Source organism: Diadema antillarum, unplaced genomic scaffold (genome assembly GCF_040938485.1).
Source record: "Diadema antillarum isolate AM-2024a unplaced genomic scaffold, OU_Dant_1.0 seq00000861_RagTag, whole genome shotgun sequence".
NCBI classification, from domain to species: domain Eukaryota; kingdom Metazoa; phylum Echinodermata; class Echinoidea; order Diadematoida; family Diadematidae; genus Diadema; species Diadema antillarum.
This window is the reverse complement of record NW_027271731.1, coordinates 1145857-1168579: the sequence shown is the minus strand read 5'-3', so window position 1 is coordinate 1168579 and position 22723 is coordinate 1145857. Positions and strand designations below refer to the sequence as shown.

The following is a 22723-nucleotide window of genomic DNA, read 5'->3' as shown; positions in this document are numbered from 1 at the left end:
AAACATAATTATGTGCAAGCTATACCGGTATCTGTTGTCACAATACAACATTCAACATACACCACAACCATACAGCCATCTTATCTTTGCACTACTGAGAATATATGTGACCGTGCACCACAAAACGAACAAAAAGTCGCACACATTGATTTTGTGTGGAGACTGAAAATAGGTGAAATGGGTCAACCTAACCCATCTTGACTTTTTCATATTTTCTGAAGGAGTAAGTATTCTTCCACATTATATTACAATTTGGGATCATAAAGTGGGCAGGAAAGTGTGTTTTTTAGCAGTTTATCCTGAACTTTTTTTTTTTTTTTTTTGGTAGAATAGTGTGATTAGGTGTGTTTTTAGAGTTGTCCCCTTTTCATTTCTTAAGAACCTTGAACACACTCTTCACTTTAAACTCAAATAACTTTTGAAAGGATGACGCTACTGCTTTGACAGTTGGCATCAATTATGAACAGAATGTGTTGATACGGCACTCTCAATTTCAGTTTAATCTGATAATCCCTTCATTGTCGTTACTCTGGTAATTTACATCCTGTTTTTTGTCCCATTCATTGTACAATTGCAATGAATCTTGACTTTTTCATATTTTCTGAAGGAGTAAGTCTTCTTCCACATTATATTACAATTTGGGATCATAAAGTGGGCAGGAAAGTGTGTATTTTAGCAGTTTATCCTGAACTTTTTTTCATTCATTGCACAATTTGGGATCATAAAGTGGGCAGGAAAGTGTGTTTTTTAGCAGTTTATCCTGAACTTTTTTTTTTTTTTGGTAGAATAGTGTGATTAGGTGTGTTTTTAGAGTCCCCTTTTCATTTCTTAAGAACCTTGAACACACTCTTCACTTTAAACTCAAATAACTTTTGAAAGGATGACGCTACTGCTTTGACAGTTGGCATCAATTATGAACAGAATGTGTTGATACGGCACTCTCAATTTCAGTTTAATCTGATAATCCCTTCATTGTCGTTACTCTGGTAATTTACATCCTGTTTTTTGTCCCATTCATTGCACAGCCAGCACGGCTTGGTACAGATTTAGCGCTCGAATAGTCACTGCACTTCAGAGCCTCTTTTCTCAGTATACACTTTTCCTGAGTGTGTGTTTTCTTTCCAATATTTAGATAGGTTAAAAGAGTCCGTTTGATTTGAGTTATACATCATTTTAAAGCTTAAAGTCTGCTCTTTTAGAATATGCTCCTAACTAAAATTTTATGTCAGGCGACTTTCTGTGCGTTTTGTGATGCAGGGTCACATATGCAGTTACATGATGTTACATGAATTGATGATGACAGGTAAAATGACCACCCATGGACCTATTTATATTTCCAGATATTAAAGACGATCACCCATGAAATCAATATATATATTTTCAATGCAACCAATGAATACGCAACTTCATAGCATGTCTCAAATGCAGGGAAAAAGGTATCCCCATGTACTCAAGTATATCCTAGAATAAATAAATAACACAAATATATACACATCTATGCATGTTTTAGCATGTTGCTGGGTTATGGTGGAATGCGAGTAGATGAGATGATGTAATAATAATGAATTTAACCTTATACAACACACAAATGACAACATTATGAGAAATAGGGAGGGGTCTCGTCGAACTGGCTACCAACCACACATTTCTCTGCTATGTGTACATCAAAGAGGACTAAAAAAAAGGGAGAATGGTCAAAAGGTTTTGACCATGTCTGACTCTACTTCGTGCCTACCAAATCTGAACTTGTGCTCGGAGGCAGGCTGCGACGCTTGTGATGTGGTGCCTGTACAACAAGATGGTGAAGAGTGTGTGTACAATGCATGTCACAGGGTTAATAGACAGTGGGTGCACGGGATATATGGTGAAAAAGTGGTGACGGCATAATTTACCGGTCAATCACTGAGTAGGGCTACATATTGTGAGCAGGGAGAACAGTTATGATTTGTGCATAACGCAACATAATCATGGGCATGACATCTCAACATACCTGCAGTAAAATACATAACAGAAATAGCTTGACAAGAGCTTCAAAGTTTTCGCAGGTCTTCAACACTCATCTGTTTTAACTTCATGACATAATTGACTGTGCTATGATAAATAGCAGACAGTTAAAGAGTTTTCTAACATCAAACTTACAGGACTTGTATGCAGTTTATTAAACTACTAGCAATGAAGCCACGGTATCCTCATACCAGGGTAGTGATATATCACTACAATACATTACTCGTATGTTCTCTGAGGGGCATTTCATGAAGCATTTGGTCAGACAAAGTTGTCGGACAAATATGCTCTCAGCCCATCAGATGCAAGGATTTCAGTAGCTTGTAACAGTTTGTCAGAAAAATATCCGACCAAAATTCATGTCACTCTACAAATTTACAGATGGGAAAAATATCATATGAGGATCACTGATCACAAGTTTAGATTATCATTCTTTAACATCAAAATGAAACAAAAATATACTTTGAACTGGATGATACCCTCATTGCACAAAGGAGCTACACGTTCAAAGGATTTTTAATAATCCAAAGCAATATATGCCAAGTTTGCTTTATATACTGACACTGAGTGAAATCTACACATGACATAGAGAGTCAGCAATCTGGTTTTTATATAGCTACAATTATACTAAACAATGGATATGTTTCTTGGAGATATGAATATCATGCAATTTTTTGAGGGGGAGGGGGGTGGGTGGAGAAGCAGAGAAGGGTGGGGGCTGAATAGAGTTGGGGAGATGGAGATTAGGGAAGCAACTTGAAGGGGAAATACTATTTAGCCCTCCATTCAGACATAGTCAAAACTACAATCTAGTGATGTAGCTTTAGTCTGGGCTTGTATGTACTCTGAAAGGGGGGGGGGGGAGACAACGAAGCTAGCAGGAATTTTGATGCTGATGAATAATTAGTCAATAATGAGTTATTTCTTGTTAATGAAAGTACTATGAGTTATTATTGTGGTGTTAGCATATATGTAAATGAAACAAAAAGTATTAACATGAAGGTTAAGGTATTAGCGAGCTCGTCAAAAGCAATGATGAATTCATCGATGGACATGTTGCAAAGAGTTAAAAAGATTAATATGCAAATGCATGGATGTCCTGTGAAATCAAATGGAAATACAAAAGAAGTTAAATTGAGATTAGATAGCGGTGGAGGTTTACCAGCGTCGTCAACCACAATCTTCTGGCCGGGAGCTTTGACCTCCTTCTTGCTGACCGTAGACTTGGCCGGCTTGCTGACCGAACTCACCGTGACGGGAGACACTGGCCGCTGGGCAGGGGAGGAGACCCTGGAAGGAAAGGAATTTCATACCATTCAAATACCAGTCGTGTCATGGTCTTGGGTTATGTGGTTACATGCCCGGAATCATGACCACAAGGTTGTGGGTTCAAGTCCCAACCAAGACAGCACTGCCCTTTTGCAACACAATATAGTTCAACAGTAACCATTTATCATATGGGCTCTGATGGCGGTCTAGAAGGTCATACATTTATTAATGAATACATAAGGATGCAAAACAAATAAACAAATAAATAAATAATCAAAGCAAACAACAGCTTTGGAGTCCCGATTGAGTACAACAATGAAGTTAATGTAACAGAAGAGTATTTGTAATAGCAACTGCTGTGAACAAAGAGCTTTAGTCTGATTAAATCTCAATTTGTTTCCACAAGTTAAGTGATGTGATGATATAGCTCACAATGTCAAAGAGGCTTGACAGAAACAGCAAGGGCATAAAAAAATAAATGCTAAGTCTTGTGATAGACTAAATTGCAAATCTTTTTAGTGACAACAATAGGCCAAGATTGGTAGACAGCATGAAATACAGGAGCAGAGAAAAGATAAGGGAAAGAATAGATTGAGGATAAAGAGACGAGAAAGACAGACACATAGAGAAAACAGACTGGCAAACTGACAAACTGACAGACAGATAGATGAGACATGTGAATAAACTGCTTTGCGTTCTCATCCTACACTACTGTAACATCATGGTGAGTGTTGAGTGTAGGCTACCAACCTCAGACTCTCTCTCTCGGGTATGACCTGGATGGTGGATGCTAGCGCCACCATGAGGTGAGCCTGGGCCAGTGACAGGTGGCATGTTAGGTGTGGACCATACAGGATCGCCAGGGAGGGCGACACCCGCTTCTCCATCAGATATTCCAGCATCTGCAGATAATGCATGAAAATGCTCCATCATCATAGCCACTGAACATGTACAACACTTACAAAGGTGGTGGGGTTTTGATGGTATTAAATTGCAACCGATGTACAGGTCAAATTTGATTGAACTTTATGAAACCTAGTGTAAAGATGCACCTACCTTTTGACTAAGTCAGTACCCTTTCCTCAGAAAATGTTCATCTATCTCAAGGTACATCATGTTCTTATAAGAACAAATAAATTCTATGTATGATGTACATAAATGATCTCAAGATACATCATGTTCTTAAAGAACAAATAAATTCTACGTATGATGTACATAAACGACAAACGTATTACAACTGAATATTTGGAGGCTAACAATAAATTCCATGATGTGAAATTCATATGAACAGCAAATGTATCACAACTGAGTATTCAGTGACAGAAAAAAAAAAAAATTGTGTAAAATTCACATGAAGAGCACATGTATTACACCTAAGTCTTTGGTGGCTGAAAGGGACAGGAATGGAGTGGCAGTGCAGGGAGATGATGATTTGAATATAGTGTTTACCTTCAGGTTGGAAGGTTCAGTCAGTGGCTTGCCCGTATCAAACTTCTGAGTCAGCTGTAAAATAGGTTGAATAATTCACAGAACAATTAAACCATCAAACAGTACTTAGTATTTCACAATGTCATTCAATCTTATTTAGAGGTTAAGGTGTCTACCATTTACAGGGCTCAACATAGTTTGAAAATTTGCTCAAACTCTGAGTCTTTCTCGATAGTAAAGCAAGAATTGATGTGTCCTCATCCATATTTGGGGATCTGTTTTCTTTGACAATGAAATTCAATGAAGAACCAATCAATTACAAGATGAATATCAACATTGTCAGAGATATTTCAGGGATGCATGCTATTGTATAAACTCAGCTCAGAGACAACTAAGATCATTGGACAAAAAAGGGGAAAAACTTCACACTCAAAAAGGGGCATTGCAAGATTTCTTTTGGCACTGCTTTCTAAGACACATTAAAAATATTTTTTTTCCCAAACACACAGTAAGCGCAACACATAGTCTAGTTTGCAAACCAGCAAAACACAAGAATTATTTCCATTTGAACAAGTGTTACATTCTTGCATATCAGTTACTGTGCTCTGATTGTGAAAATCCATGCTAATATATTCCACGCCAACATCTGGGTAACAATGGAGACAAAGCGTCTGTGCTTACCATCTTTGTCTCCACCTGTCGGAAGTTTTTGTCGGCGGTCTGAGGCAGTCTCTCTCCATGGAGAAGTCTGCCCAGCACTGTGTAGGCCTCGCTGTATAGTCCCAAGTCTGTCAGGATCCTCAGCTGTGGGGGAGACACAAAGAGTGTCAGGCCAAAAAGAATTGTACAAGGTCTGCTCTATGTCGCATAATCTCTTCTTTGAAATTTTGATGAAGACCATTCAAGGAATATCATCTACTAGGTCTGGTGAGTATGCAATATGCAATAATTGGTAATGGCATTCTGACACAACATACTGACTGAAGAATAGTTTTTGTGGACTTCCAAGGTATGCGCATGAGGCTGACATCAGTCACAGTCCAGTCAAGGCATAATGGCTGGCAAAGTTTTAAAACTTTTTTTTTTTTAAATGATGCACTGGATATGCAAAATTAGTAACGTTGCATTTTTTGTCAACCTTAGAAAATATATCAGTAAGTGTTAAATCAGCAGATGGCTACCCATCAAGATAACACAAATATAAGAAAAAAAATGCATTTGTCTTTTTTCTTCTTTTTTTTGAGAGGTGGAGGTGCTTTTAGTAACACATTGACTTGAAATACAGAGGATATTTCTTTTATGGATCATGAGACTGGATTGATTCAAGGGCTTTTTGAAGTCAGTAGAAAACAGACGAGAGGTACCTTGAGAATTCTGCCATCAACAGCCCGCTGCAGATCCCTGCACAGGAATGTTGTGATGTACTGGTACAGGGTCAGCAGTGGTAGAACCTGTCAGAAACACAGACACACAATGACATTTTACTCACACACTTGTTTCACTGTCGGGTTATGAAACATGTAAAGTCTGTAATCTGTTGTGACTTGAGCACAACTGGAACAGCTGCATGTATTTAAAATCATAACACATAACATAAAAGAACTATTAGAAAAATCTGGATCAAACTTAGCATGCACAATTTCACATGTTGTGTGTGACTGAGAAAGCTCTGTGACTAGATATTCCCACTTCTCTGAATCTCTGTAATTGTTCATTGCATTCCACCATATTCATCTTGTACTAATAAATATAAAAGTCTGGATTTGACAACACACTGATAATTTCTGCAGATTTCCAGCAGTTTCGTGAACTCATGTACCAGAAGGTTGTGCTTGGCTCTGGACAGTTCCTCTGAGACCCAGCGCAAGGTGGCTATCAGGGTACGCCCGTCACAGCGAAACCTGTCCGAAAGAAGGTCCACCCCGGGGACCAGGTACTGGACCTCGCAACCCTCGCCGATCTCATAGAGGGCGTAATCCCTGTCAGCCGTGGGGTGGGGCAGGGTGGTGCGGAACAGGGCCTTGAAGAGGAAGGCGGACAGGAAGCAGGCCTCCAGTCTCATGCCGAGGTCAGAGGTCAAGACATATCTAGAATGAAGAAGAAAATTGATATGTTGCAAGTGAGGAACTATGAACTTGATGTTGGATGGCAGGTTTCAGTTGACATTACATTATGACTACATCATGTTGATAAATGCAAACACTTTCCTTGTTGGTATAGTTCTGAATAAGGGACATTTTCTCACCATCTTCACAATCATAGACACAGAACTAAAATCAAACATATTCAAATGTCTTAAATAGGCTGGCACTTCTAAAGCATAGCAAAGATTCCTTGGCACTCGAAACAATGAAAGTATATGTTAATTCAATTCAAAGTGCTTCACGAAGCTCAACTCAAGACTTTTTTTTCTTTTTCTTTTTTAATTGTATGTTTTATTGAATCATATCACAAAAATAATCAAATTATTTACAAATGATTTACAATTATTTACTGTAACAAAAGAGAGGACACCATATGACTTACTGGGCAATCTTGGCAGCCAGCATGGCCCCAAGGAGGCAGCCCCACATCCCGCATCGATCAAGCAGCTGGGAGCTGACATCCTTGGCCTGCTGGTCACTCAGTAGCCGCCGCCAGGTCTTCAGGGTGTCCGTGGTGCCCAGGATGAGGTCCAGGGCATCATTCCACCACTTGTAGGCAGCCCTGTGGGGACAGAAAATCGTAATCACTATTTCAAAGGATAGCAAGGCACTGAGAAATGGCTGATATATGACTGTATGTGCCATTGTATTTTGTGAGTCTGGTGATATTCATGAATTAAAGAACACGCAAATATATTCTTGACTCTGATCCTGACCATAATGTGAAGTGTATGCACACCTTTCTCCGTTCATTACTGTACTTCAAATCGTGAATTTTACCATTCGCGAAATAGTTGGTAAGTCCTAATTCACAAGAAATTAGAATCCCTGAATAAATGCCGTATACAGTATATACATTTCCATTCAAGGTATACTAGGTTGTAGCAACTGCAGCCCAGAGGTGCTCTCAAGAGGACTCAGTGTATCATAAAAATGTAAGGCTATAAAAAGAAGCAAACATTACCTCAAATGTTTCAATAATCTATATCTTTATTTCACCACACAATTCAAATCTTGTACCATCACGGAACACTGACATACACCAATAGCATACATGCACGCATAACTTAGAGTTTTTGATTTTTAAGTGTGACACACAAACACACACAATGTATATGGCTTTCTATCACAGCCAAACTATATAAAAAACAAATGCAATTTAGGTGCATACAACAAAAATCACAATAATGAGAAGCTACAACTGCTGAATGACTGGAAATAATGTAGAGAAAAAGATGACTCCAAAATTCTCTCTTAATCACCAACAACCTGTTACCTAGAGTCAGAAAAATAAAATGTCCAAAAGAGGGCAATGGCAGTTACTTACTTGATGTTGGATGCATGGTACTGGATGTTTCCTAATTCATGCATGGCCTGAGCAGCCAGACCACTTTGCTTCCGAGCCATCAGCATTTCTGATGGGGTGATGATAGAGAAGAGAAAAAGGTGAGGATTGGTAACCTCTATCATAACATCTCTACTATAAATCTAACCTTTGCTTATACAGTATGTATGCTACCTGGGAAGCTTGATACACCAACACTTGACGTCACAATTAATGTCTTGAAAGTATGATTAACTCCATCTGAGTGACATACCTGTGCAAATTGCATACTTTCTAGGATTTATTACTCACTTCCTTTCTAGGGAATATCCCTTAAATCAGGTATAAACATGCCAATGAATTCTGGAATTATGTGATAACTTTGAAAGAGTGTTTGCCTTCTCTACCAAAAAACATTTAATTATGTAACTGCTTAACACAGTCCCTTGTTTTTCATGAAAGCAATCGCCAAAGCAATCTGGAACCCCACTATTCCAACTACTCTATGTAACACGACTAGGGGAGTTTTGTACAGCAAATAGGGTGCTGTTGTTACTTTTTTTTTCCAACTGCTTGGCTTAGCATGCAGCTGACGGATTCACTGAATAAATGACTTAAGTGTGTGATGTCTTTTAGTAGCACAATGGTTAAACATAAGATATAAGAAGCAAGCTTCCCTTCAAAGCAGCATACCTATTGTCTTGTCATAGGAGGACACCACCACAGCAAGCTGGGACACGGGGAGTGCTGCCGTCTCTACCTCAGTCACAGCCTTGAACTCTGACCTCCTGAGGTCAGGGGGCACGGGGATCTGTGGATTGTCATCAGTCTCAGAGAAGCCGACGCGGCTGTGAAGGCTTTGACGACTCGGACCACTAGCTGGAGCTGGGGGGGGGGGGGGGGGGGGGGGGTGTCATAAATTATTATAATCGTAAAATCAACTGATACTACGACATAACTGACCTACATTAAGGGAGAATTCCACAGTAGCCCAGATGCGCAAAGAACTGAAATTTGTGCGTGTGTTTGTATTTGCGTCAAAAGTTTCCTGTCTATTTAAAAAGATTCAGTCAACTTCAATCAAATGATGCAACCCTCAGTCATGAACAACTGTGAGAGAATATTGCAAGAAATGCAAGAAAGTTCAAGGGTCAGAATTCAGGCTGGCACGCTATTGCTGTCGTCATGATGGTGTATCTGTATTCTAGGTAACTGTAACTCTAGTGACTTGAGGCTATTAGAGTGATTTGGTAAAAAATATATGATTATGAATAATCATAAAATACAATCACCTTTTTATATACATGTATATATGAACCAACACCAGCTTATTTTCTATTCCACTCTCTATGTAACATGTATGTACATCATCATACCAAAGCCCTTGGTATTTCGAACACGCCAACTACTTTACTATACTAACAACTACAGTACACAGATATACGTGTATGGCTTACTGACAAATGAATTACTGGATGGCAAAAAAAAAAAAAAATGATTCCACTTGCTTAATGGATGGTATTAATCATTTCCTATGACATAGACCAAATCATCCATTCTACACAACACTTCCTCCCTACAGGACAGTTTGCTCCATATTGTACAGGAAACAGCCACAAGGTGCTTTCTATTCTATCATCCCACAGACTCCTCCAAATCATTACCATTCTGCTGGGCAGCCAGATAGAGGACTAGGAGTTTCCTGCTGTGCTGCAGTGCCCTCGCCGTGTAGTTGGACTTTTCCAGGGCATGGCGGAAGCCGTCCAAGCTGTGGTCCACATCCAGGGGGACACTGGCCACTCTGAAGGCGTCAGACTCTCCTGGGGAGTTACATAACATACATACAGTCAGAGTACATTAGTATATACAAGGTATTGAGGACTTCCTGCTGTATGGCTCTACAACGTGCATTGAATGCCATGCCGTCAATCCCTCGTTTGAGGCCAGACCCCAATTCCACGAAGCTGATGGGGTGCTATACCTCGCTAAAGATTTTTCGTTTGGGAGTTGGGGAGTCGAAGTACTTGTCCATTGCAAATTAACTTTCTGCTCAGGCGTGACAAACCTGGAGGCCAAGCCAGGGTTTAATGACTCCAGCAGCTGTCGTATTACGTAAGAGCATGATAAGGATATCTGCCTGTGGCAGACCATTCAAAGTGAACTCAATTTTCTCTATCCTTTCTAAAGTTTTCAATTTTATATTCTATTGAGAAATTCTATGGTCATCCATTTTACATTTCGAACGAAAAAAATTGACCCGTAAATAACGAAAATACAGGAATAAGAAGGAGAGCATTCCCAGTTTGCCGGTGCTGACAATGTGTAATGCACACGTACACACACGTACACACACACGCACCATGGAGCTACATAGCCCATGCCAAAACCAAAACAATCTCCTCCTCTCGCGGTGCCCCCCCCCCCCCCCCCCCCCTGTGGCTGTGGCGATGACTGATGCTTAGATTAGGCCAGGGTCAAGAAACAGCTGTTTTATATCTTTGGTTTTTAAGTCATTGATTGCCAAGATATACACTGGCATTATTTACGGGGGTGTAGCCTCTTCATACGAGAGGTTTGCGTCATGGCAAAATTAAACAGCATGTGTTATGAAAACAATATAGTGAGAAATTGGCTCCTTCATTAGTGGAGACTAACTAGGAGATGATGATAATGCCAACACGCATGAGAGAAACTAGCACAAATGCTTTTCCATAACGCTTGATACAAGTGTATATATACCGGAAGGTGTACTATATTTCAAACACAGGGTTCTATGTAGTCCAGTGTGCAAATTCTTGGTGATTTATTAACCAAGGGACGCCTCTTTAGGCCATGTCATTATTGTTACCCCCAGCATTGCTGGTACCCAGTTACAAATCTGAGTAGGGAGGGACATAGTGGGTGAAATATCTAGTCTCTGAATGCACATGCCACAATGAAAGTTTTCATACAAACTCAAGAGGAGTCACTGCACTTAAGCCATAGACAAGAGACAGATCCCTCCATCCTCTATATTCAACTAAGAACCAACGAAGAAGAGGTTAAAATCTTTTAACCGACAGCCTTCATAGCAAGAGACTGGGCTTGTGGTCCAGCCACCTGGAGAATACCCCGCACAATTCCTCCCTCCGTCCAAAGGAATTCCTACCATCAGGTTCCGACGAGTCCTGGTCTTTTTGGTCTTGCCTCGACCGCCTTCGATCTGTGAGTGGACGCTGCAAGGACCTTCTGAATAAGTGGGAATATAAGGCTGGCCCAACTACCTGTGACTGCAGAGAGGTACAGATGATGAGTCTTCTCCTGGCTTGCCCCCTCATGCCCTGAACAGATTACCCAAAAAGACCTAGATGCTTCAACAACCGGGCTAGAACTTGTGTGGAGTACTGGATGGGTGGAGTGTAGTGACTCGAGAAGAAGAAGAAGATCTATAGACCTACCTCCATACACATCATGTCCCTCGGGGTCAATCCTCCCTCCCATGTCCAGGGGTTTCATCTGGGTGGGGTCAAAGGCTACTCTCAGCTGGACATCCATGTAGTTGCTTGCGGTGACCTTGTCCACCCCGTGGCTCTCCGCAGCCATCTTGAAGTGGGCCTGGACCGGAGGCTCGCCGCCGTAGGCCTGGATCCGAGAGACCAGCTTGCGCTGGGACTGGACCAGCAAGGGGCTGACCACCTCTGAGTAGCGTTCCCTGAAGAATTAATGAGTGGGAGAAAAATTGAAACAAACAAAAAGGGTTGTTTGTTTGTTTATTTGTTTGTTTGTTGTTTGTTTGTTTGTTTCATTTCTCTCTGAGAAGGGGGCTGGACAGCCCATATTCAGCTGCAATAGCTGGTCTTCCATGGGGCCCAATTGGATGTAAGGCGGGACCACTTCACTGGGTTAAACACCCTGCTCTTTGCAATGAATAAATGAAGCGGGATCTTTTAAGTGCATGAGTTGTGATTCTCTCACAAACTGGACCTCCATTTTATGTCCTATCCAAGGGACAGAGTGTTTGGCCTCAATACGAGAGGGACAGTATGATTACACACAACATTGCTCATTGGGACTCCGGACTCAGTGGGACTCAGGATAACAAGTGAAATTCAAGATCTCCCTTGGCTTTCCAAGGTCTACGATCTAATTCATTTTAAGAATGACTCACATCTATACTTCTTTGGAGCACTATCGGTGCAGCTGGAGTCATAAATATCACTGTGCATTGCAAGAACGATATTCCTCACCACGCCAATAACTTTTGATTGAGATGTGCATGGTGCCAATCAACACACTAAATCACTCTTATGGAATGCATCTATTAAACAGACGGGGAAAGAGATTGTGCTTACTGGGTGAGGACGTTGAACCTCATGGCCACATCGGCCAGCTTCTCCCACTTCTGCTCGTAGTAGAGCATCTCCAGCACCCGCAGCACCATGCGCCGGATCCAGCGAGAGTCGAAGCAGCTGACGTCGTCCAGGTGGGACTCAAACTTGAGGCTGGCCCCGCCCTTCTCGTCGGCCACCGTGCCCACCCATGTGTTGGTCAGCACCTCAGACGGAGACCCTTTCTTTGCCTGTGACCAGTTGGAAAAATGTGTTGTATTATCAGGGCTGTCAACATTCACACATCAAAATCATTTGTAATGACGTTGAACACAAGACTAAACTTTTAAATTTTTGCATGGAGTTAAGTCTTGTTTACAATAGGAAAGCCTTTTCAAAATGTATTGCATTGCAATGTTATGTTTTCATGTCTCTGCAGAAAGACAATCCTTTGGTGCTTTTTCAACAGCAAGAGTGAGTATTTCAAGATTAGCGTGTTTACCAAGCTTGTCATATATTGGATGACCTTTAACATTCCCCTTCCCTCATCAACACCAACCAATCCACCAAACTAGAGCATTCAGCATCTACAGTACCACATGTGGAGTAGATACTAAACATACACTCTGACAACACAGATGTCATTATCTTAAAGGGTCAAGTCACACACACATAAAAAGGATGGGAGTTAAGCTTTGCAAGAGACACTAACCTATACAGACAGGGAAAAAGACTGGTGCATGTACCTTCTTATTCTTGTCTGCCTCATCCTGTAGGTGCACCATCATGTCCAGGAGGCAGTCTACAGCCAAGAAGAAAGGGTGCCACACCACTCCCCTCAGGGCGTCCACAGTCAGCAGGCCCGAGCCATGGCCCCCAGAGAAGCAGTACAGGATGGCCGTGTGGGCACAGTTCCACATGTTGCGGCAGGCATTCTGGAGAAGGGCCCAGTGGTGGCCGCGATGGGCCAGAACCTGAAGGCACCAACAAAATCATTCAGATATTACAGGTGAAATAAAAAATATAAAACCACATGAGTAACTTTCATAAAACAAATTAATCAATATAACAAGTTATCAACATCAACATTTAAAAAAAAAAAATACTTGCCACAGCTTTTTTGAGGTGATCAAAAGTCTTCTTGATGCTCTCAATTGTGGCCTGCATGGTGAACCCACTGACATCCACAGTGGGCTGGGCTGGGGCCACGTTGAGCCCGCCCCCCGAACGCTCTGTCTCTGAAGACCTGTACGTCTTCATGGTGTCGGACTCCTTGTCGTCAGGAGGAGCAGGAAGGACAGGCACTGGCTCACCTGAAGTAGAGATGAAAAAGTTGTTTGTATGAGCCTGGATGTCAAAGGTTTCCCTTATTTATCCCTTTTATCTTGTCATCTCCCACATCATATTTCATTGATCATTTTTAAGAGAGACTGTTCAGAGCCAAATGCAACAGTGCTGCAATTATTGTTGGCATTGATTTGAATCACTCATATTGGATGACTATACTATAAGATAACAAGTTATATGTCAAGTAGAATGGTTCTCTTGTATATCCATCCATATAAAAGAGATAAATGTCACTTTTGTGTATTCGCGTAGTAAAGCAAAAAGAAAATCAACATTATATCACATTCCTCTGTATTGCAAATAGCAAGACATTGCATCAACATACATTTGTATGATGTTCTGCAAGTATGCCTCACATGAGTTATCACTGCAAGTCTTACCGACGGTGGCTAGGGCAGCAGCCTCTATGCCCGAGGGCTGACCAGTGATGTAGGGGTTCACGTCGTACAAGTCCAACTGCTGGAGCTGCTGGATGACCGGGTCACTCTGAGAGGCGTGGGTGTCTCCCTGTCGGGTCACAGTCCGGGAAGCACCCCCGTCCCATCCCACTACCAGGGTGCCGGCGGTCTCAAACGTGAACCATTCATTGTCCAGATAAGAAGATCTATGCATAAAATGGATCATATCAATATACTTATCATCATCATCATTATCATAATTCTTGAAATATTCTTTTAATAATTTTTCACCAATTTCAGTGGTTTGGGGGGAAATGCTCACAATGAAGAATGGTGTAGGAGGAACATGTAAGAATGATCATCTTATATAGATGGACAGAAATTCTGTACACACACTAACTCATAATCTGGCACATATGTGACCCTGCACCTCAAAACAAACAAAAAGTCGCCAGACATGAATTTTTAGTTAAGACCATATTCTGAAAGAGCAGACTTTAAGCTTTAAAATGATGTATAACTCACATCAAATGGACTCTCCTAACCTATCTAAATATTAGAAAGAAAGCACAAATTCAGGAGATGTGTGAACTGAGAAAAGAGGCTCTGAAGTACAGTGTCTATTCAAGCGCTTAATCTTTACCAAACCGTGCTGGCTGTGCCATGAATGGGACAAAAACAGGGAGTAAACCACCAGAGTAACAACAATGAAGAGATTATCAGCTTAAACTGAAATTAAGCATGCCTCATTAACACAATCAGTCCATAATTAATGCCAACTTTCAAAGCAGTAGCACTATCCTTTCAAAAGTTATTAGAGTTGAAAGTGAAGAGTGTGGACAAGGTTTTTCAGAAATGAAAAAGGGATTCTAAAGACACACCTAATCACACTATTCTACCAAAAATGTTCGAGATAAACTGCTAAAAAAACACACTTTCCTGCCCGTTTTATAATACCAAATTTTAGCATAATGTAAAAGAAGATCCACTCTTTTAGAAAATATGAAAAAGTCAAGTTCGGCTAGGTTGACCCATTTCACTTATTTTCAGTCCTCACGCAAAATCAGTGTGTGCGACTCTATGTTCATTTTGAGGTGCACGGTCACATATATGAAATCAGCATCAACATTTGCACTTGCACCCTACCACTACACAAGAGATGAAGCATGGCAATGTCAGATGAGAACTTAGCCTAAGATGAACACTTGCATTGTAAGAGAGGATTCCAGGAAAAGCGGATAAGGTGGGCATGCACAAAAGAAAAATTCAATCATATACATCATGTAAAGAAATGAAATGCTATGTTCTGATAAGATGGTTATAGGAACACATATGGTAAGTGTCCAATAAAAAACAGATGGTGAGGCTTTTCATCATAGCATTGTCCAATGTTTTTGTCATATATTACATAACAATACAACAGTATTGCATAGTACAGTATACGATACCAAGATCGATTGGATTACAAACATTATGTATCATATGTTACTATACTATTCAATACTGACACAAGCAAAAACAATAGAGCCAAGAGTAGAAGGGTTCTTGGTTTAGAGCAGTGACCTCTTCTATTGTTACATTTGTTGAGGATACTGTCCCTGATATTTTGATCATAGGGTGCATTTATAAGATTTTTCTTCTGGCCAGAAACAGTGTTTTGAGACACTGTTTCTGGCCAAACAGTGTATGCCATATATATGGTGTCAGCAGTGGTGATTGTGGAAAGGTGATGGTACTGATGATCATTATGAGGATAATGATGATAATGATAATGATGATGATGATGATGATGATGATGATGACGACAACGATGACAATAACGGATGATGATGACGTTGATGATGCAGTGCTGCTCTCACCTGTAAATGTCCCCAACCGATGGCCCAAGGAGCTTATTTCTCTTTTCCACCTTGCCCAGGAACTGGCCAAAGTGGCACAGACCTTGAAGAATATTCATCTACAGAAGAAAAGGACACAAGGTAAAATGATAAATCAGCCTCAATACCACTACCTGGCAATACTGACTGCAGAATGGCAACACAATGACATCTAAACTGAATCACAATTACAATGTCAGACAACTACTGGAGTAATCTTTTACAGATCCTCTACCCACTGATAAAATATTTTGTGTCTCAACTGTGACATGAGCCAATGATATGTAGATACATTAGCACAGCTTTGATAAAAACATCAACTGTGTGAAAATGACATTCTTACTCTATAAAACATCCTTATTGTCTTACGCAAAAATCAGACATAGTGAAACATACAAACATAAAAGAATCCACATCCATAATCTCTACTAAATAATTCCCACTCTGATGGAAAGTCATCATAATGATGTATAACATCTTGAACAAATCAGTACTGATATTCAAACAATTGAAGCTTGCTGATCATAACTAATAACGTTTACTTCCGCACTACATTGACTCACCATTTCATCTCCTTGTAAAATACGGACATATATTACACAACCTGACACAGTTAATCAGTTGAGGATGGACTGATTTTGCACACATTTTAACATAGACACCTGCCCAAGCATTCTTGGGACTTGTCTTCAAAGGGTTAAGATTACCTGGGCTCTCCACGGCATCTCATCATTACAGATTCTTCTCAATCTCTGCTTTTTCCGGTTCACACGGTAGAAATCTGGTAACAGCATCTCCAGCTTGTCAAAGGCCTGCTCAGAAAGAAAGAGAAACATTTCTGTTTTATTAGTTAAGAATAGAAGTATCATCTGACAGCTCACATCCCCGCACACCTCCAATGCTAAGACCAAAACACAGTCACATTCATTCTAAGGTTTAAGAAAGGAAATTTTGAATAGACTCATGCCCCGTAGACTTTGAACAGATATGTTGATTCACATGGTCTGTGCATTCTAATATCTTACATTGTATCTGCTGTCTACAACTAGCATATCCTTGGTAGAGTCATGTCAGTCCAGTCATTTACTGCTCTAAGTTTCTTGTATGTGCTATGACAATTTATGTGCTGTAGTTGCTGATAGTAATGAAAGAGTCAACCATATGTTAATTCTATAAAAAACTAGAAATGTCGCTATGGCGACTGATGCCTCCGCAATAATGCATGATTCTCCCAATAGGCGTAAAGTACAATGTCTTGACAATGTGTGATCCGTGACAGTTTCACATAACTGGCAAAATATTGAAATGACAGGTTTGTCAGATATGTCTTGAACTGGGTTTGCTTTAATTTTCTAAAGAGTGCAGGTACACATATTTGGGGAATTGAGAATTTTTACTTGAATTCTGACAGACCTTTTTATAAGTTTATGCAGTGAGTAATTTCCAAGGTATGAAGAAAGAGTGTAGTGACGGTACAAAATGGATTTTTTTTTTTTTTTTTTTTTTTTTGGGGGGGGGGCATTGAAACCTGGCCTTTGACCCTTAACCTTTGACCTTTGACCTTCTGGCTGGAAATTTCCCAGAGAATCTCCATTAGGTAATGCATGTATTAAGTTTTGAAACTAATAATGCAAGCATTGTATATATACTAGTATATGAGGGAAATAGTAAAATTTTGAGGAGATGACCTTGAACTTTGACCCCTGACTATTGACCCATGACCCCTAAATTCCCTAGACAATCCCTGCCAGTCAGTACATGCATATGTACCAAGTTCCATGAAGATACATTGAACCATTTGCGAGAAAAGTGATATTGCAACATTTTCACCTAACCTATGACCTTTTGACCTTTGACCTTATGACATGAAACTCTCTCTGGAGAATCTTTACGCAGTAGTACATGTCCACACCATGTTTCAAGAAAATACCTTTGGGCATTGCATAGATATGGGGGAAATTGCAACATTTGTAGCATTTGACCTTGACCTTTTGACCTTTGACCTCTTGCCAATGTCACTAAAATCTACTTAACTAATTGTCCCATCATACATCATCCTTGGACCAAGTTTGGTGAAAGCTGCTTCATCCAGTTTTGAGTTATCACGTAAACAGATAAATTTTAGGATTTGACCTTGATCTTTGACCTTTGACCTCTGTCCGATTTCACTGAAAAACTAATCAAGTACAATGTAGTTGTCCCATCATACATCATCCTCCAACAAAGTTTGGTGAAATTTGCTCTATCCAGTCTTGAGTTATCGAGTAAACGGATACAATTTCTTGATTTGACCTTGACCTTTGACCTTTGGCCGATTTCACCCAAAATCTAATCAAATAATTGCCCTATCATACTTCATACTTGGACCAAGTTTGGTAAAATTCCAGTAAAAATTACTCAAGTTATCGCGTAAACGAAAGCGGACGGACGGATGGACGTACGGACGTACAGACGGACGGACAACCCGAAAACATAATGCCTCCGGCACCACTTCATGGCGGAGGCATAAAAAGAGAGTCTCACTTCTAAGTCTCTTCAAATCTCATCGGAATTTAAATGGCTGAATACAGAGGAGTAAATGAGTACACTACTGACCAGTAGTTCCTTGTTCTCTTGCTGCTCTCGGGCGGAGTCAGAGAGGCGAAGGTTGGATCGGAGGTGAACCAGGAGCTGGAAGTTCTTCTTTCTCCTGCGGGGGACGGGCTTACTGTTGGCCTGCTTGCCTTGGACCTGCCTGCTGTTTGCAATCTGTGAGGGAGTAAAGGAGTAGGGGAATTGAAGTATGAACCCAGCATGAAAGACTTCTTCTCGCCAATTCAAACATAATATTTAGAAAATAATGCAGATGTTGAGGTGGCCATTGCAGAGTACAAATGACCAGAACAGTCATTTGCTCTTTTTCAAATGAAAGCTTCAGTGAGCTAGCAAAAACAAACAAAATTTGTCCATGTTATCCTTTGGGCAAACTACTAAATATGAATCAAGACTACATAACTCACTTCATTATTCCCCCAAATTACTGCAACTTCTAGGTAGCAGAACAGCATTGGTAAAGTCTCTACAGAATGAGACATTCCATACACTTATGCAGAACAAACTGAACATGCGGAAAGACAGACTAGATGGATATAAATCGATTAAAAAAAAACCAAATATCTAAGACTGCTAAGTGTACACATTTTTTTTTTCATTTTCTTTTTTTCAAATTCAAATTCAAGTTTATTTCCCCAAATTCAGTTAAAACATACAGAGAGACAATCAATTAAAATATACATATACAAACCAGAATTATTTCAGGTAAGTACACGCTCTTAACTAAAAAGTGTGTGATGAAGATTGATATAACAGTTTGAATAATAGTGGTGGAAAATCAAAGAGGTGCAAGGGTTCCTGCAAACAAGCTGCTCCGACTGTCTTGACTCCAGCATCATATGAACGGATATCATGACAACTAATTACTCTAGGGACAAGGAAAGTGTGGGTTCACCTTGCTGAACTCCAGCACAGCGGCAGCATACTTCTTTGGGTCATCCCCAGCCACTGTGGCTGCCTCAGGTCCCTTGGTAATGATGGCCTTCACTGCAGACAGCTGTTCATTGCGTCTGGAGGAGTAGGAAGGGGGGAGGCAGGGAGATAGTAAAGGAAGTAACTAATTTATGAGATGCAATCTTCTTCTACTCATTCACGTCATAGACCAATGAAATTATCCTCACTCAATATTTTGTCTAGTTCATGTTAGCCAAAGTCAATTCAATATGTAATGGCTTAAAGCTGCAATAGAAAGGTGGGGGCAACAGAGTAAAAGACAGACGCTGTATAAACAATTCATCCTTGTAGGCTTTTTGAATATGATTGCTACAGATAGAGTTGTGAATTGGAGTTACCCAGAGGATCACAGGAAAACAACCAATAAATGCAGAGGAAATTACTGTTTTAGTTATGTTTTGTCATATAACTCTCATGACTTCTTCATAAACTAGATGTTGCCTTGTGACAAATGCATGCTGACATTAACTCCACACAAAGGATACATTGGTGTGGTAAAATGGACAATGTATACGCAAACTCTACAAAAAAAGGAACTCACTAAAACTATGCAGTGCGAGGGAGCTAGCTCTGCTACCTGTTTTGTGTGCTGCATAGAATCCTCGCAAATGGTTATGATGAGGTGTATACAACCCACATGTCAGAAAAGAAGTCAAAGAGGTAAATTGTTTGTTAAGTTGCAGACATAAACAAAAGATACCCAAATAGTGTAAATGGTTCGGGGACCATTGTTGCGAAATTGTCGGCGATTATTGCGAGTTGAATTGATATCACTACCAATGGTTGGAACCGGGTGGGAACTACTCAATTGCAAGGTTTATTATGCTGTCGCTGCAGTCACTACAATTATTGCAACTTTAAATGATTGCAAATAAATTACAAAACGGGTGACCTGCCCCTAATAGCAACTGTTATGTTGAGTGTGAGAATGGCTTACCTTACGAGCCAGGTGGTGGTTTCCTCACACCATTCTATGGCTATGTCCGGCAAGCCTTCGCTCAGTGCCTTCTGCACGACTTGCACAAGGAATTCCAAGTAGCGAGCACGGCGGCGGAACTTCACCACTGAAATGAAAGGCGACCAGTTTTCAACGTCAAAAAGAAGGTTTAAAGGCCGAGACCTTTCGAACGATAAAGTTAAAGTGCAGGCGAAATTTCCTTTCACGCTCTATACAAATTCCAAATGATTTAAATACAAACTCACTCATGTAGGAATAGACATATCCTGAACCTAAATAAGACTTTGCCTGCTGAGCATTAAGTACATCTAGTAAATTAAAGATATCACAAAACTACTGGTCAGGTGAAACTGATCGCGCAAGTATTTGTGTTGGGTTACGAGTCTTGAAATCAACAGCCACTTTAATACATCCCATTTTCAGGGGAACCCATGTTGAACACATGTAAAAGATACAACTTCCACTGCAAATCAAAACATCGTTGGTTGTGTTCAATCAGAACAACATATTCTATGCTGATATGCTGTCCACTAATTTCAGCATGATACAGGTGACTGTTAGCTCAATGAAGTTTATGAACACTTACAGTGTCTTCACTAGCATGTCTCACTACTAATATTGGGGGAAGGGAGTAGGCCATGATCTGACTAATATGTCCTTCTAGCCATTTGCGGACATGCTTCCTCTTACCTTCTCGGTAGGCATGCCTGCTGGGCAGAGTGGAGATGAAGGCATGGAGGATGTTGGGGTCCTCTGAGCCTGTCAACTCATCAGCATTGTGGGCTGTCAAGATTAGGAAACATCTATATAATCTCAAAATCAGTTTAGTTTTGTAGTACAGAAAAAGTATGTGATCATGATGATAAAAAAAGAACAAAAAGAACATACAAATGTGTCTGTAACTTTATAAAATAAAAGGGTTAAAGGAATGTACTTTTTACTTGTTTTTCGTCTGAAACATCAGGATGTGTTACAAAATGATGGGGTTCATGAGTTTCTAAAGAGACTGTACGACACTTGAATTCATAATAGTTACACTAATCAATAGACTATTACTCTTATAATCATTCTTCACAATCCACTCATTTCTTCTCGATCACCCTAATGATACAAAGAAAACATTACTGGAAACTGAGGCACAAGTACTCTTTAAGTCTAAACTTAAATCTAGACACTGATTAATACCTATCTTTTCTGAAATACAGATGAACTACATCACCATAAGCCATAAACTTTTAAATGTACCACAAAAATAATTTGGCATCTTCTTTAACATTTAATCACTTAGAGCGAACAATCTTCAGCCACACTGAATCAAACATACAAAGTACACTGCAATTGTTGCTAAGCGAGGAAAGGGGAGCGGATTTTCATTTCCTACCCAGTCTCGACAGTCGCAGCATGTGAGCTTCCAGGGCACTCAGCTCCTCATTCTTGATGCCTTCAAGAGCGAGGGCCGGTTGTCCTGCCCGCTTGCCCCGCTTCTTCTTGGGCTGGACATTGCCTGTGGCTCCTCCCTCGCCATCCTCAATGAAGTCGATGTTGGTGCCATCTGCTTTGCCTCCTTTCTCAGGCTCCTATGAAAGTGAAAAGTCAAGACTATAATCTCACAAAAGACATTATACTTTGATCCAGGTTCTCATCTAGTTTTCTATGCAGAGGCCTAGTTCAAATGATACAAGACACATCACTAGAGAAAAGGATGCTGGGAAAATGATGAGTACATATTAAAGTGAACTATCATCAAAACTAACATGCACAGTTAGACCAGAATTTTTGTAAATTTGGTGAAGACAAGGTTTGATGAGAGGGAGTAGTATACAAATATTTCAGTTAGTTTTGACATAATTCAAAAACTTGGCAGGACATCAGATCAAGCAGTATTCGTCAATTTTATGAGGCCAAAATATAGCCAGAGGCACCCGAAAACCATGACCGAGTATAAGCATTAAATCATAAGTAAAAAAGTTGCAATGTCATGCATCACATCAGAAACGATTTTCATGTGCCACGCAGTCACATCAACAGTTACTGTTGACTTGACCTTTAACATGAACAGGCCATCATCTGTCCAATCATACTTGGAAGCCTGCATTACGAAATAACACCATGGATAAATGC

The 22723-nt window shown here is 40.3% G+C and overlaps 1 protein-coding gene across 1 annotated transcript in view; it reads right to left on the bottom strand.

The window, feature by feature from the left end:
* Window positions 1-22723, bottom strand: part of LOC139740561 (cilia- and flagella-associated protein 54-like) — a 63355-nt gene that overhangs the window by 13447 nt on the left and 27185 nt on the right. Inside the window, exons 27-48 of the mRNA XM_071651146.1 lie at window positions 21984-22179; window positions 21293-21385; window positions 20582-20708; window positions 19586-19700; window positions 18694-18846; window positions 16806-16910; window positions 16081-16178; window positions 14204-14427; window positions 13587-13789; window positions 13223-13450; window positions 12501-12721; window positions 11607-11860; window positions 9834-9989; window positions 8863-9054; window positions 8173-8260; window positions 7228-7407; window positions 6521-6788; window positions 6066-6152; window positions 5383-5505; window positions 4723-4776; window positions 4024-4175; window positions 3167-3294 (exon numbers count right to left, since the gene is read on the bottom strand). Coding sequence (XP_071507247.1) covers window positions 3167-3294; window positions 4024-4175; window positions 4723-4776; window positions 5383-5505; window positions 6066-6152; window positions 6521-6788; window positions 7228-7407; window positions 8173-8260; window positions 8863-9054; window positions 9834-9989; window positions 11607-11860; window positions 12501-12721; window positions 13223-13450; window positions 13587-13789; window positions 14204-14427; window positions 16081-16178; window positions 16806-16910; window positions 18694-18846; window positions 19586-19700; window positions 20582-20708; window positions 21293-21385; window positions 21984-22179 — 3445 coding nt within the window. The remainder of the gene's footprint in view (window positions 1-3166; window positions 3295-4023; window positions 4176-4722; window positions 4777-5382; window positions 5506-6065; window positions 6153-6520; window positions 6789-7227; window positions 7408-8172; window positions 8261-8862; window positions 9055-9833; window positions 9990-11606; window positions 11861-12500; window positions 12722-13222; window positions 13451-13586; window positions 13790-14203; window positions 14428-16080; window positions 16179-16805; window positions 16911-18693; window positions 18847-19585; window positions 19701-20581; window positions 20709-21292; window positions 21386-21983; window positions 22180-22723) is intronic.